The 16,320-nt window shown below is 48.8% G+C and overlaps 1 protein-coding gene across 5 annotated transcripts; it reads left to right on the top strand.

The window, feature by feature from the left end:
* The first annotated feature begins 2,881 nt into the window (after positions 1-2,881).
* SLC39A3 (solute carrier family 39 member 3) lies at positions 2,882-12,599 on the top strand. 5 transcript variants are annotated; one of them, XM_073323899.1, is made up of 4 exons: positions 2,882-2,962; positions 5,210-5,270; positions 5,392-5,741; positions 6,325-12,599. In XM_073323899.1, the coding sequence occupies exons 3-4, from the start codon at positions 5,535-5,537 to the stop codon at positions 7,063-7,065; spliced, it is 948 nt and encodes a 315-aa protein (XP_073180000.1). In that variant the 5' UTR covers positions 2,882-2,962; positions 5,210-5,270; positions 5,392-5,534; the 3' UTR covers positions 7,066-12,599. The 5 variants fall into 5 exon arrangements, with proteins under 5 accessions (XP_073180000.1, XP_073180001.1, XP_073179998.1 ...); XM_073323897.1 differs by lacking the exon at positions 2,882-2,962 and adding an exon at positions 3,337-3,355 and having other exon boundaries at positions 4,134-5,270; XM_073323898.1 differs by lacking the exon at positions 2,882-2,962 and adding an exon at positions 3,370-4,206.
* Positions 12,600-16,320: the final 3,721 nt, after the last annotated feature.

Genomic DNA, 16,320 nt, shown 5'->3' on the forward strand with positions numbered 1-16,320 from the left:
AATGCATTTACATGTTTTTATTTTAAAACACCCTACTATGTTAAAAAGATAAAACACCTAGAAAGTGAAACTGAGTGATGTCCTTGCAGTTTAGAACTTCAATGTGGGAGCCATTGGCTAACTTTCTCTTCTTCTCCTTTTGGTGTGAATTTTTTTTAAACAGTGGTTCACAGATACTGAAGGGTTTTTTTTAACCTTCAGGTTTAAAAGTCTTTCTAAGAGCGTTGCATTCCTGCAGCTGGGTGAATGGTGTGTGTCTAACAAAAGTTTCCCTTGCAGCTGCATTCATAGCTGATGCCTCAATGGATACAGTGAGGTTCTCAGCCAGAGCCATGGCCTCCACCTCCATAACCAGACCCCATCAATGGCTCCCACCCTGGAAACAAACTGCTCTTTTCTGGCTTTGAAGTTACTTCTGTTTTCCTCACAAGCATGATTACTTTGCGCAGGTGCAAGAAAGATGCAGACCTACACAGCAGGCTTTGTCAGGCCTGACTATAACTTCACTCCCAACAAGAAACAATGTCTGTGGCTGTCACCAGCTATGAAAAACTACAAACTATGAAACTCAGCCCTTGGACAAAGTCCATCCCTTAAACGAGAGCAGTCCCAGGGAGAACTTGGACTCTCAATGTGAAACTTGAACCTTCCAGTTAAGGTGCTGCTATGCCTCTGTTTTTCACTCCTAGAGGTAAACTTCAGTAGTGAATATTGGTCTTAATTCACCGATACTTGGTAAGTTTGAGCCTGGTGAGGCTCTTAGAGAGAAAAATAAGTGCTCCACGATGTCCCTTGGCCCTCATCCATGGTTGTGCTTTCTAAGTGCTACAGTAATATAAACTAAATTCATGTAGCTATGATAACTATAAGTACCCGCTTTTCCCCCAATTCCCACCTTCCCACTGTCACCGCAGCCAGTCACTGAGCCCTCATGCACAAAAGGAGGCCAGATGTAAATAGGGAAAAGCAAAGGTTTCTTGTGGCTGTGTCATTTGGGAGCTGGCAAAGGGAAAAGTTCTGCTGGCTCTTTCCTCTCCACTGAGCAGCCCTGACAGATCAGCCCTGCTTCATCATTCATCCTACCTCCCCGTACCTTGGTGCAGCCTGTGCCTTCCTGTCTGTCTCACTCCACTGACTCCTCTGCCTAGGGCTGTAAATATCTGTCCTCTCCAACCCCACCTTTGTGTATTCAGAGCCTTCTGTTTCACAAAGCCAGCTGCCTTTCATCTTCTTTGCAGATTTCCAATTAACTTGAGAGGATTTTTTGCCCCCTGCCCCCAAAACCTCCTTTGCTTGAAAAGAAGCAGGTTTGGTTTCTTCTCTACCTCCACCCCTCAGACTGGGAAATGCTGCTGTTTGTCCCGTTTACTTTTCAGCTTTGCTACTATTACGTTTGTGCGCGTGTGTGTGTGTCAGCTGATGGAAATGATAGAAATGCTACTTGGCTCTTCTGCATGCAGGATCTTCCGTGTGGAGTTTGTGCTAGAAGCACAGCTGTTTGAGATGATGTGTGGTTGAAGGAATAGTGTCAATTTCTCCCCACCTTCTTGCACTCAATTCATGATCATTCCTGACCATATGTTTTCTTAGGGCTTAATACAGTCCACATGGTAATGATGGGGCTTCCACTACCTCCCTTGCAGCTGTTCCACAGTTGAAAATCTCTTTGTTGGGAAAGTTTTCCTGGGTATTCAGCCTAAATGTTTTCCCTTATTTGTTCCTAGGTATGTGTACTTAATCTAGTCAAACCACTTCCTCTCCCTCTTTTGTGTGTTTACACCCATCCAATACTGGTAGCTACATCCTGTCTCCCCTTATGATGTCCTGCAAAATGCATTTATTTTACATCCCATGGATTCTGATCTTCTTTCCAAACAAATTCATTTGAAAAACAGCATCTTGTGCATCAAAATATTAGCTGTTACCTATAAGACCAGGGGTTTGTTTGTGGGATTGTGAAGGCTCTCTCCGGTAGCCTGGCAGGTGCAAAACTGGTGCAGTGGGGTGGGAACTACCTAGGGTCACACACCATCTCTTAAAGGTGTTTAACTGCTCCTTGCCTTGAGTATTTACAGCAGCTTTTCCAAAGGTTGGGAGAATATTTAGTGCAGGTCGACATTTCCTAAGCTGTGGGTGAATGTCGGCCGGATTTCACCATAGTCCCTGCGCAACAGTTTGTGCGGTCAGGGGTGCAGACAGCTTCTGCTCAAGCATTTTCTCTGTCAGAGGAGAGGCCTCTGTTGAAAGCTGCTGTTCTCACACGGATACCACCATTCTTCCCCTGCTTGAGCCTTGTTCATCTGAGAGTCCCTCAGAACTTGAGATGCTAGTTCAAGCGGAGCCTCGCTGCAGGGGGCCAAGTATTCGTCCTGTGTTCCAGTTAAGGAAACAAGCACAGGGTGCGGATGGGATTTGCTCATGGTCACTCAAGAAGTCTCTGGTGGAGCCGGATGCAGAACCCAGCAATCCTCCCACTACCCTAGGGCTGCTGGAACAAATTTTATAGTGGGGGTGCTGAAAGCCGCTGAACCAAACTATAAGCCTTGTGTATAACAGAAACCAATTCAAGTTTGGGGGAGTGGCAGCACCCTTAGTTCCAGCACCTGTGCCCTCCCCTGCTGAAACCACCAGCCCCATACGCACAATGCCACTTTCAGCACCAATTGCCCCTGGACAGCTCTGCAGCCTCTAGAACAGGCAGCGGAACCTTACACAGCGGGCCCTTGTTTCTCCTCGGGCCCTCCTCAGGGACGCACCCCGTGGCCCGGGGGGGCGGGCATTTTCCTGGCACAACTGGTAGGCGAGGCCAGAGGCGCTGATTGACGTCCCCTCCAGCCAGTGAGAAACGGCGGTTGCTCTCAGGGCGTTCCCAGCAGCCAATCACAGGTGAACGTCTCCGGAAAGGGTGGGACCTCAGGGTTTGGGGCTTGCCCGGGCGTGGAGCCGGCCAAGGATCCCGAAGGTAAGGGAGGAGGGACCGTCCCGGAACCCGGGGGTGCTGGGGGACAAGGCCCGGGGGGAGGGGAGCAGTGGGGGCACCTGGGGGGATGGGACGTGGAGCGGGAGGCGGGGGGGGGGGGTTAGAGGGGAGGACAGGCGGGGGGGGGGGGGTTGGGAGCCTGGCATGAGGCCCTGGGTGGGAGCCTGGGGACGGGTCATGAGAGGGTCGAGGAGCCCTGGGCCTCCTGGGAGTCAGAGACAAGCGGGGGCGGGTGGCCACGGAGTCACGGTGCTGGCTGAGCCTGGCGCCAGGGACCAAGGGGCTGGTTTGGGGGGATGGGGATGGGGAGGACAGGGGCCGCGCTGCCGCCTGGATGCAAAAGGAGGCGACTTTATCCTGCGACGGCCCAGCTCTGTGAGGAGGGTGGGATTTTCTCCCACATCCCAAGGCTGGCAGGGCCATACTTTGCGGGGGGCGGGGGGGAGTGTGATGGTGCAGTGACCCAACAGCACTATGCTCTGAGGGGGCAGCAAAGCTACGTGGAGCGTAGCCCCCCCCCCCATCCCCCCAAGTAAGGGACTAGCCGCAGCTGCTAGAAAATGCAGCTGCGGTTCCAACCCTCATGTCTTGGGTCAGTATTTTTGATTCCCTAGGAACGCAGGAGCTACCAACCTCTGTCAGAAGGCTGTTCAATCTAAATTTGCCGTGCCCAGTCGAATTTGATAGGGCTGTCGTATGAGCTATAGGCATTAATAACCTTCCCAAATATTTTCAGGGATCCCAGCATGGTCTTGTTTATATGACAAAATAGCGTGATCAAAACGTCATATCGACTTTGTCCTAGAGATCAAAGGATTTACAAAGGGCAAACTTGGTTCGTCAGTGTCCCTTTTTTCAAGTCAATAAAACATGACTTTGGCATTAAAACAGTCTTTGGGTCTGGTACAATGTTATAATGCAACAATTTTGTTCCAGGAGAAATTATCTACAAAATGGTAATTCTCCTCTGCTATTAGAACCATGCAGCTCAGAAAGGAAAACACTGCCACCCCCTCAAGGAAATCTGTAGCCCAAAGGTTTTTTGTTTTCAATCTCATTTGCTGGTCCAGTAACCAGTTATCCAATTATCTACCTTGTCCATTATTGCTTTGAGCATCGGTGTGGCTATGAACATTTTGTCTTTGTTCATTAGAGTGAAATATACTGTGGTTCAGACTGCTGAGTGCTCCCGGCCGTATGGAACTCTTTACCTTTGTGTCACAGCAGTAAGAACCTCTCAACGTGCCATTGATTTGACTTTGTAAATTAGTTCAGTGTAATAGCTAAGGGAAACGGGCTAGAATCTTAGCTGTACTTTTGCCTAATTTCTAAATCTTGAGGGAAACATCATTGATGATAGTATACCTGTAAAAAATGTTTAATCTTAATTTAACCCATTTCTTCTTTTAAAGTGCTTTGTGGAATACAAATTGCACCCTGGCTGCATATGCCATATGGGGGGAAAACTTTTATGTTTCAGAGTAAATTGTTTATAATGATCCAGGGATCTTGAGTTTTACATCTTTGTCTTTTGTGAAGCTACCATCTGTTTGTTCTTTCACCCACTCTGTTGTTGCTCTGAATGAGAAAATAAAGAATAAATACTGAATTTCTGCCAAGAGCTTCCCTTTAAAGGGCATACTACAGATGGTTTAGGCTTGGTTTAGATTTTTGCTAGGCAAAAATAATCGTATTTCAAAACCTAATAATATACATGATTTCAGGATTGTTTATTCATTTAATTTAAAACTGGCTTTTTAAATAGTTCAGCCATTCACCTGCAGAATTGGCCGCCCAACCGTTGCGGCAGGATTTTCAGCCCAACCATAGCGAGGTTGCAGTTTGGGCGTAAGAAACGGAAACTGACCCAGCTCAGTGAAATTTAAAAAGAGACCCACATAAATGGTGAAAGTGGATTTTAAAAAGTGTAATTTCAACAACATAAGGTACCCACACCATAGATGAAGTAATATTCTTCCAAGGTGGCTTGAATTAAAGCCCGAATCCTGCAGCTGGATTTTGATGGGTGCAAAGTTCTGCCCCTGTGGCTCCGATTGCAGGATTGCAACCTGCATTTTCTGCGTTTTACCATGCCTGGGTCTCTCAGATTGTGCCACCTGAGGCTGCCTCTATTCAGTACGAAAGAGCCGGTGGCGCTTTTTACAGGGTCATGAGTTTGCCCTGTGTCCTAACTTTGAAAATTTCCCTTTTCTCTGCTTACCTCCTTAGCCCCATTTGTGCAGGCTAGCTATTTGGTTCCCTCCACTCTAGAGATGGCTGCGTGTTAGTGGTGAGTGACGTAATTCCTGTATGTAAACTGAAATGCAAGTTTGGGATGAAAGGTGCTCTATTGCATGCTCTAACTATTTATTTACATAGGCAAATATCATTTGTCTTGCTCCTTTCCACAGCTAGCGAGCTCAGGAACATGATTCTCTGGACACTGGTTTTTGCTGTTTAAATGCTGATATAACAATTACAGTAACTATTTGAAGGACCCCAGCAAACTCATTTTTCAGAGTTCCTGGCAGGGGACATTCTCCAGGGAGACAAGATGAATATCAAAGCAGTCAAAGTTCTGTGTCTGCTGGGGGTCTTTTTCCTCATGCTGCTCGGGTCCCTCCTGCCTGTCAAGATAATAGAAGCAGATTATGAGAAAGCTCATCGCTCCAGAAAGGTCATTGCCCTCTGCAATTCCTTCGGAGGAGGGGTCTTCCTGGCCACCTGCTTCAACGCCTTGCTCCCCGCCGTACGAGAAAAGGTAGCTGTGGGCAAACTCGTTGGGGTTTTGTTTTGCAGCTGTAATGACTCCAGATAGTCCCTTCTGTTCTGACACGGGGATTTGGGAGTGTCCTCTGCTTTGAGATGATATTGCTTTGAAGATGTTGTCCGATATGATAACAGTGCCACAGGCCAGGGCTTCCCAGCATGTTCAGGAAGCTACCACTTTATCAGACCAAACCCTCTGCTCTGCAAGCTGGTGCCACATAGGGGCTTCTCCTAATCCCAGTGCTACAAGGGCACAAGCCTGGGCTGCCCTTAACCCCAGACTCATCATTGTGAGACTAGGCAGTGCCAGCTTCATTGCATATTAAAGTGTACACCATTAAACAGAAGCCATGGGAACCCCAGGAAGAGGCTGATCCTTAAAGCAAGGTGGAGGATCCTAGAGACCCAGTAACAGAAGCCTGATGTACCCTGGCGGATGCCCATGGTTGGGTACCTGCTGTGGTTCCAGTCTTTACATTGAAAACGTTTAAAGCTTAGGGAGAAGTCCCCCATATTATTTTGAATGGTGAAAGATGCAGCCAGTTTCACTGCAGATTCCTTTCCCTTTGTTCCAGCTTCAAGAAGTTCTCAAGCTTGGGAAGGTGACCGCAGACTACCCCCTGGCTGAGACCATCATGCTGGTGGGCTTCTTTATGACTGTCTTTGTGGAGCAGCTCATCCTGACCTTTCGGAAGGAGAAGCCTTCCTTCATCGACCTGGAGACCTTCAACGCCGGCTCAGATGTCGGGAGTGACTCAGAATATGAGAGCCCCTTCATAGCATCTTCCAGAGGGCGCACGCTTTACCATGAGCATGGCCACCACTCCCACAGCCATGGCTTGAACGTCCAGGAGCTTTCCCAATCCAGCCCCTTGCGGCTCTTCAGCCTGGTGTTTGCCTTGTCTGCCCACTCCATCTTTGAGGGCCTGGCCCTGGGCCTACAGGAGGAAGGAAACAAAGTCATGAGTCTGTTCCTGGGCGTGGCCATCCATGAGACACTGGTGGCTGTGGCACTGGGTATCAGCATGGCCAAGATCTCATTAACACTGAAGGACGCTGCCAAGCTAGCACTTACCGTGAGTTTGATGATTCCTTTGGGTATTGGGATCGGCATGGGCATTGAGAGCGCCCAGAACTTGGCCAGCAGTGTGGCTTCTGTGCTCTTACAGGGCATTGCTGCTGGAACTTTCTTGTTTGTCACCTTCTTTGAGATCCTGGCAAAGGAACTGGAAGATAAGAATGATCGCTTGCTGAAGGTCCTCTTCCTGGTCTTGGGCTACACGACCTTGGCGTTGCTTGTCTTTTTCAAGTGGTGAAGGCTGGACTGACGGACAGTAAACCCCGATTCCTCCCTGTTGTAAATGGTGCCGAGAACAAGACCCCTTTCCAGCCAAGTAGGGACGCTGAGGAACATCACAGTCTGGGGGGTGTTTACGCATCGACCTGGCAAAAGGGGTGCACAGAAAATAAGATTGGGGAGTGTCCAGAAAGAGGTTTCATGTGGCATTGGAACGATGGGTTGTGGCGTTGGTGTGGAGATTGTTGGCGGTCATGGTGAAGTAACTGGTTGTAACATTACCTCCGAAGGGACCTTGTCTGCTGTGCATTCTGCTGTTTGTCTAGAGATCCCACCCCACAGCACAGGGTAACCTGACTTTATATTCTGTCGCTCCTGCCTTCAGTCTCTGGGCTCCAAGGAGGTGAAAAGTAACGGAGAAATCAAACTGAAAGCAGGCTGGGGTAATGGATCGCAAAACAGCACTAAGCTGCTTGTGCCAGTTTAGTTTTGAGAAGAAACCTGGTTGGTGTTAATAACTGCCAAAAATATCAACTGTTCTGGGATACAACAAATGTCTTTTAGGTGAGATTTGAGCCAGGATCCTCTGCTGGCAGAAATTCTGTTAAGCCACAAAAGGTCCATTGGGTTGGTATTGTTCCTGAGAGATTAATCAAAGCAACAGGCCAGAGTCCTTTTTACCCCCATGTGTCGTGTTCCATCACTGTTGTCTGGCTCTTCATTGCACAGTCACGGATGTGAATCTCTAGGAGTTTGGGTAACGATCACTTTGAAAAACTTAGCATTAAAATCCAAAATCCTTTCCAGAGCATCCAGGGAGCTCTGGCCTCATGGTCTTGAGTTTGTAACAAACTGATGTTTGCAATTTCCAGAACACAGAATTAGGGCATTCCAACTGTCTGAGGTGGATTTTGGTTTGTGGGGGACTCACCCTTGGATGGATCCAAAATGACTCTCCCAAAGCCATGTCTTCTTTGTGCTAACATGTTTGCTTCTCTCTTATACTGGCAACTCTGTCCCGTATGGTGACTGATGAGGACCAACTGATGGTGTCTGGCAACCAATATTTTAATTGCTACAGAACACCAAAGTTAATTAATCTTACTTGGAAGAAATGGGGAGGAGCTAATTATAGGCCTCAGGTGACCCCAGTTAGCAAGGGCCAGTTAAAATACAGTTTGGCGTGATGTGCCAATTTGGTTCCCAAATACAGAATTGCTGGCAGGTGGCATTGTAAACGTTCTCTCTCGTAGCTAGCCACCGCATAGAGGTTTGCCTCCAGCGCAGCAGTCACAACCTACCCTGCTGCTTCTATCGCTCGCCCTTCATTCTGGCCTCTTCAGGGCTTTGATGGCAAGACAGGCATAGTGTCCATAATGACTTGGAGATTTCTGCATGTAAAAACATTCAATCAGATATGAAAACTACACAACAGCTGTAGAACACGAGTGGCGAGGGAGTATACTTGGGGGTCTTTGATGCTGTGAGATAGGATAGATTGTATTCTTTCCTGCTCTCCCACACCACCTTAGTATCAGGGAATCTATCAGTTTGGTTTGGATCTTGAATCATAGACTATCAGGGTTGGAAGGGACCTCAGGAGGTCATCTAGTCCCCAAAGCAGGAACAATCCCCAATTTTTGCCCCAGATCCCTAAATGGCCCCCTGAAGGATTGAACTCACAACCATGGGTTTAGCAGGCCAATGCTCAGACCACTGAGCTATCCCTCCCCCCAAATCGTCCTCACTGCTGGAGTGACTGAGACCGGGGGAATGAGTCTAGAAGTTCTGAGTTCAATTCTGGCTCTGCCATAGAAGCCCTGAGTGACCTTGGCTAGGTCTTTCCCCCTCTGTGAAAAGGGGCTGATGATATTTATCCTGCCTCCTGGGAGTGTTGTGAGAATTAGCCAGTTCATGTCCTGGCTGTGGAAGTGCTGAGTATTATCACTAGAAAGGGGGTGCGCGTGCGGTGACAATGGACCCCAACATGTTTGATGTGGGCTTTAATGTGCAACTAGGTAGGCCACGGGCAGTTCACAGGGGATTGGTTTAATGTTGTTCATTTTGTAAATCAAAGGTGGGATGGGTATTGCTGCTGATTAATTGCTGCTTTTCTAAAGCTGGTCTGCGTCTGGCTGCAGACCCTTTTGTCCTGCATTGGCTCCATCCTGCAGGTAGGTGGCCAGAAGATTTGAGCACCTCCAAGACAGTGGAAGTGGGCGGTGTCTGAGTGCCCGGGTTTTCACTTGCCCATTTGTTCAAGAGCATTTTGTTTTCCTCCACTTCCACATTCAGGATCCTCCCCCATCCTCAAACCCTTCAGCTGGCCAGGCAGGGCTGATATTACCACTGGATCTCAATGTGTGAGCGGCAGTCTCTATCAGACTGTCACATGTACAGGCCTGTCATTTCTCTAATGCTCTGACTTTGACTGGGGCGGTGTATTTTGGGGTGACATGAACTGGAGAAGCGAGGTGCAGAAGAGTTGGATCTCCCTTCTGTCATCAGCTCTTTCCTGTAAGAGGAGCCAAAATCCCAAGGTGCTATCCAGATTTGCATCTCTCCTGTGGCAAACCACAGCCACTGGTAATGGCTGCCTCTTTACTGGAGCTCCCATGCGCCTCTGCCAGTGCTTGTAGGACACCCTGGTATTTGCTGAATGCTAATCAGAGCAAGGTAGGAGATGGAGTGCCTCCCTGTAAGTGATCCACAGCCTGAAGGATGCTCTCAAGCTAAATCAATAGCCAAGGCTTATCCCAACAAAGCTCCAGTGACTTGCAGGAACGTGCCTACCTCAGTCCAAACCAGGAATAGATTTCCTGGCCCAGAAAGATGCACTTGCTCAGTGGTACTTCTGAGTTAAGGGCCCTTCTCTGCAGAGTTTGTCCGAAGGAAGGAGCGAGAGTCCAGGTTTCCTTATCTGGGAAGTTAGCAGCATCTTCTGTCAGCATCCTTTCCCCACCCTGCTACTGCTGAGTGGGTGCCTGGCTCAGACCTGCAGGAAGCCTCTTCAGGAGTGCAGGCCAAATTGCTTACTCTCTGCTGGGACGCACAGGAAAGCTGCCCCATGGCTCTGGGGCAGCCAGTCAGTGCTGCAGGTTTCTTTCCATGGAACGTGGCTTTGATTTCATTTTGACATTCTCGTAACAAGATCACAGGACAGATTGCTGGTCTTTATGGACAGGGAGCTGCAAGGTCCAGCCCAGGCGCTGCACCGTGCTGAAATCCTCCCAGTCACATCAGGTGGTAGAAGGGCCTTTGCAGCCGTTTACATTGACCGAGTTAAACTGGCGTAGGCGAGGGGTCATTCAGCTCCTCTAACTGAATGTCAAGCACATAAATACCATGTAAAGGAAGGGCTCCTCCTTTCCAGCATGTGGTGAGTGGTGCAGACCTGCACATGGATCACATCCAGCCCCCTGGGATGATGTTTGGTCTGCCGAGGTTTGAACATGTTCTAGCTACCACTCAGCCTGCAGATTCTTGTATCAAGAATGTCTATACTGCCATTTCTAGCCCCGCAAGCCAGAGTCAATTGACCCAGGCTCGGTGCCTTGGCCCTGCGGGTTTTTCTTTGCAGTGTAGACATACCCCATGACACAAAAAGAGACAATGGCCAAACTTAAAACTAGTCCTTGTAACAAGGAGAAATAACTGGCTTTAGTGCAGTTGCCTTCCCAACCCAGACTAGAAAGAATGGTGAAAGCTCAGGGAACTCGAGTGGCTATGAAAATGGCACTCCCACTTTGAGCGACCTTTTTCGTCTCTCTCGTAAACGCTGGGTTTCTCCAAAGGGGCGTCCATTCAGGACTAGTGCTATGGTTAGAGAGAGCAAACCTGTTAGGTAATAGAAACATCCCCTTGGCAGGGCAGAAGGTGTGTCCTCCAATCAGATATCCCATTTTCACCTTCTATTAAAGGCCAAGTGACCTGTACCACTTTGGTGTAGATTTCAGTTTCAAAATAGCTTATTTTACAAGCGTAGGTCCCGATTCTGCAGTCGGATCTACACAGAGGGACCCTGCACTAGCACAAGTCTCATCAGAAAATCAGCCATGACGAAGGGAGAAACAATTGAGTACACTATGGGGCATGATGAAGTTGTGATTGTTGTCTGTGTTGTGTGTCCATGTGATTGTTGGTTCTCAGATGCACTGACTGACCCTGCTTACCCTGCCTCTGAACCATATTTCATTGTGGTCTGAGGTAATGTGTTTTTCAGCTAGACAAATGCAATGAATTGAATAGAATAGAAGCGAAAATCCGTCAGCTGCTCTGAGTTTAAGACAGCCCATTAGCAAGGAGGGTGCCATGGGAAGTGAATTTTTGAGCATACTGGGGTTCTTCAGTGCTTGAGTCACATCCTAAAAGGATACGTGTGAATGTGGGCATGGTGCTGTGGCTGCCACATGCAGACTCCTCCTAAGAGGAAGACGCAGTCCCTGGTGATTTTTTTTAACCAAGGGCTGGGCAGACACATCTGCAGCCTTTATAAATGGCCGGGGGGGCAGGGTTGTAAATAGGAATGCTGGTGTCAGTATAAATATCTAAAATGGGACAGATCTGAATGTCCGTTAACATGGGTTAGAAAATCAGAGGCTATCTGGATTTAAATGAGTATTTAACCACTGGGCCTTGTTGGGTATTTTAGACTGTAGTTCTCTGACCTTCTGCGGATCCCTTTGTAAGGGGGAGGATCTTTTGTTGGCCCATCTGCCCTCCTGGCATCCAAGTCCCCCTCCCTGATCCTGACTGTCCCCTTCTGTGGCTCTGTCCGGAGAGATGTGTCTGTCTCCTAGCTGAGGGGTTGGGGTTAAAATCCTAATGCCAAAGCAGACAACCCTAGCTACAAGATTTTTTTAAAAGAACTCTGTGGTGTCCCAGGGGCATCTGCTCAGGATGGGCAAATCTGAGTGTACCCCAAGCTATTAGCAAAGGGCTAAAGGCATTTTCAGATTGTTTGGACACCACACACCCCCCAGTAGCGAGAGTGGACTGATACAGCTTAAAATACTCCTGTGGGGGTTGCTCTTGTGCAAGAGATTGTGCTCACAGAAGAGGAAAGTGTACCCCTCAAGGGAACTGAAAGTCCCCCTGGTATGGACTGAGGTTTGGCACAGGACGCAGTCCCAACCCTCAACACATCGTCCTAGCAGGATTGATTGTACTTGTTAATATTCCTGCAGAAGGACCCGTTAGAGCCAGGCCTGGGGCGAGTGCTGGTCATTCATCATTCTTGGGTTCCAGGGTTCCAGCTGGCCTGATGGAAGGGGCGAGCCCTTTGCAATCAAGGCAGGTTTCTGTTTTGATAGACTTTGGGATTTAACACCTTAAGAGCCACAAACTTGGCACATTTTGCAGATGGATCAGGGACTGTCTCAGGTCAGACCTTTTCCTGTTAATCTGCTGTGCTCCAGAATGATCCACCCATGTGTGTGATGAGAATATTTATTTAACTGCGCGGGCAACTTGCGGTTATTATTTGTACAGTTGTTGTTTTGTTTAGAAATGCAGAAAGCTGACAACTGCTCCCAATAAACACTATGTTCTTTTCTTGATTTGTTTCATTCACTTGTTTAGTTCTTAATGTTTCTGGGCTGCTCTGCCTGTGACACCATGGCCCAGTCTGCTTCTCCGGATGCTTCCCCATGACGTACACGTGGTGTGCATTTAGCTTGTGGGTAAGGGGCCCCGATACAGCCAGAGCCTTCCATGCCGTGATCCAGTTCCAGATTTACACCCTGGGCCTGGCTAACTGTAAAAGCCATTTGGGTCAGTTCAGACCTGATTTCTGTGGAGTTGTCTGCTTATTTCCAGTAGGAATTTGGCTTATGGGGGCCAACTGCTCGTTGTCTTGCACAGGCAGTTATACCTATGCTCTGTGGGTGCATAAGGCCCCCATTCTCATCTGGGGGGTTGGTTTTGCAGGTCTGCACTGGCATGACTGTCCCAGGCACAGGGCAGGGGGAATTGACTCACAAAGTCTAGTTGAGTAAACCGAAAAGCAGCTAGGACTGTTGCAGACAGGGTTGTTACGTATTTGTGTTCTGGTAGTGCCTAGCGAACCTAGTCATGCTGTGCTAGGTGCTGTACAGACACAAAGCAAAAGACGGGCTCTGTCCCAAAGTGCTGACAGCCCAAGTATAGTTGTTGGGAAATATTCGCCCACTAGATCAGGAGTGGGAGCAAACCTCATCATCTCTACGCTTGATCTCAGCCACCAGGCCAATGGAGATACCCCGTGGAATCTCTGACATGCTTCACCCAGTGGGGTTCACCAAAGACAATACAGCCCGCAGGAGTCCTTCCGGCTGGAACCTTGGAGTGAAAAGAATGAGAGGAGGAAGAGCCCAGTATCCGTTAAAACGATGGAGGAGCCTTGATTTCTTTTTTTAATGAGTAACAGTTCAGCTCCTTCCACGCCAAGGGGCCGAGGAATTGTTCCGTACATGCTGCAGCTGGGCAGTGAGGGGGTGGGTTTATTATGCACCTAGGAAAGCCCCGTCTTGGCCCTGAATCATTGGTAGAGGAAGAGTCTGTCTCCCCCAGGGGGTCACTGCCTAACATCCCTTGTAATCAGGGTGGGAAGCATCGTGTTCGCAGCAGGATCCTGTCACTTGCATCTCCAGGGAGGAGTCTCCCGAGAATGCGGCGACCCCTCCCTGCTGTCTCTGTGCTGTTACTCGCTTGTGTTTCTCAATGGGATTCGTGCTGACAGCTGCGTGGGAGCCGCACTCATTCAGCGACGGCCAGGCTCCTCCGCTGGCAGCTATTAATAGCAGCTGCAGATTTTAATTGCTGTTGTGCCAGCATTCACATGAGTCATCCCACCTCCGGCTCCCACACAGGGATTCGCAGAGAGGCGCTGAGCGGCCTGGCAATCCCAGTCCACCGGGATCAGAACTGTGGGCCCTCAGCAGAACAAGACCTGCCTTTGCACTCTCCTTCTAGTTCTTTCTCAGTTCTTTCCCTGCTTCATTCATGAAGAGAGACTAGAGCCTCCTCCAGCCGGATTGATCTCAGGGCCATTTTAAAGTCTTTCTGAGTTTTGAACAGATTTTTTAAAAATGGAGACTGGAAAATCCTCTCCGAGGCAAAGAAGGTGCGGGAGGCTGGGGGCAGCTTGCTGCACAGCTGGGCCAGCTTAGGGGTGGCCAATCTTCCAGGCTGCTGAGCTGGCTCCTTTCGGCAGCACTTACCCTTGTCCCTGAAGCTGAATGCAAATGAGGGGCAGACGGTTTCACTTAGATGACCTTGTTCAGATTGAAAGCTTTTGGGGCCAGCTTTGTCCTGTGTTTGTACAGTGCCTAGCACAGTGGGCTCCTAGTCCATGACTCATAATTAATAATCCCCTTGCTTTCTCGGATGGGTCTGCCAGCAAGGTTATGTCTTTAGTACTCCTATCCAGTGAGAGGATGAAGGCCACCCAGTAATTTGTATGATGATAACAGTGTCTATTAACCTCCCACCTGGGACGGGTTTGAAGCAGGGCCCAAGAGGCAAGATATTGCACTGGGTAGCCTGGGCCAAGAGATCTCAAGGAGCCAAGACAGTGATCTAAGGATGCTGCTTGGCATAAACTGGGGCGGGTATATGCAGTGGCTTTGGCCTGGGACCTCGGCGCAAGATTGGGCCAGCAAAGGGTAGAACGGTGGGTGTTTAATTAAAATCTGAAGATAATTGAGAGGCAGCAGTTTTTTTATAAACAGTATGACAGGAAATACTTTTTTATGCCATGTTCAAGTAGCTGGTGGAACTCATTGCCACAGGATTGTGCTGAAGCCTGGAGCTGAGCAGGATCCAAGAGAACGTTTTGATGGAGAATGAGAGCAGCCAGAGTTACAACAGTAAGAGGTATTTGTTTAATTAAAAAAAAAAAAAAGCTTGGAAGGACTCAAACGCCCCCCCCACCCCCGCCCCCATTCCTCCCCACTTCCGGACATCCCTTCTTAACTATAACCCAGTAGCAGCTGTAAAGACCTTGCATGTAGAAAGAGGCAGCCCCGGTCCAAAAAGTTTTATTGTCTGAATAGACAAAAGATGGAAGGAGAAACAGAGGGAAGTGACTACCACTGACCTGCTGACAGACTTTATGCAAGAGGTCAGACTAGAACTCGGGTCTCCTACCTACTAGACTATGCTGCCAGCAACTCTGCTCCCTGTAAAATGAGGCAGAGAACCCAGCCCCTCCACAGCACCTGCAAACCTTTCTGCTCCTGATGAGGCTTGTAGCGCACAGCCTGAGACAGCGCTAGTGTGTTGGTTGTCACCCGCGTGCCATGTGAGGATGCTTTCTCCCAGGTGTCACCCGGGCTGTGTCAAGAGTGGCCAGATGATGTGATGCTGTGAGACGTCGTTGGCAAAGTTCCATACATGCTGGCCATACATAATTTGCATATATTTACAGACTTAAAGACCTACCCCCATAACGTCTGTGTGACCTTCCCCTGCAACGTCAGAGACATTGGCCTGTTGGTGATTGGGGGCAATACACCAATACATTAATAGGAGTATTGGGATCAAATGAAGTGACATGTCCAGTGAGTATAAATCAGCCCAGCTCTATTGATGTCAGCAGAACTGCATCCATTGGGGGAGGTTTAGATTGGATATTAGGAAAAACTTTTTCACTAAGAGGGTGGTGAAACACTGGAATGCGTTACCTAGGGAGGTGGTAGAATCTCCTTCCTTAGAGGTTTTTAAGGTCAGGCTTGACAAAGCCCTGGCTGGGATGATTTAACTGGGAATTGGTCCTGCTTCAAGCAGGGGGTTGGACTAGATGACCTTCTGGGGTCCCTTCCAACCCTGATATTCTATGATTCTATGATTCATTGACACCAGCTGAGGATTGGCCCAACACAGGCAGGCTATCCGGAAAAACTTCCTAGCACTGACCTTCATTAGACTGTGCAATGACCACCACCCCCCCAGGAGAAGTGGGGGGAAATCCATTGCTTGGGACTTTTAAACCTAGACTGGACAACACGCTAGAAAGGGTCCTGGAGAGAGCCATTCTACAGTGGCCAGAATCCCACTACTTGACTCTTCTCAGGGGCTTTTCCTGGGTAAATCTCAAAACACTTCACACAGGAAGTTAAGTGTCCTCTCCATTTTACAGGGAAACTGAGGCACGGGAGGCTGGGTCAGAATTCCTGCCTCCCTTTGACTCCTTTAAGAGTCCCGGCTAAAGTGACTCACCAAGGCTTGTGGCAGAGACAGGGATAGAACCTGGTCTCCTGACCCTTACTCCAGCCGCATTTGCCACTAGGCCATC

The sequence above is a fragment of the Lepidochelys kempii genome, chromosome 25, assembly GCF_965140265.1.
Source record: "Lepidochelys kempii isolate rLepKem1 chromosome 25, rLepKem1.hap2, whole genome shotgun sequence".
NCBI classification, from domain to species: Eukaryota; Metazoa; Chordata; order Testudines; family Cheloniidae; genus Lepidochelys; species Lepidochelys kempii.

What these genes read in the sequence shown, in the direction of transcription:
- SLC39A3 (XM_073323899.1), top strand. Translation starts at nt 5,535, where the DNA reads ATGAATATCAAAGCAGTCAAAGTTCTGTGTCTGCTGGGGGTCTTTTTC. An exon ending in TCCCCGCCGTACGAGAAAAG is followed by an intron (nt 5,742 to 6,324) that starts GTAGCTGTGGGC and finishes CCTTTGTTCCAG; the next exon opens with CTTCAAGAAGTTCTCAAGCT.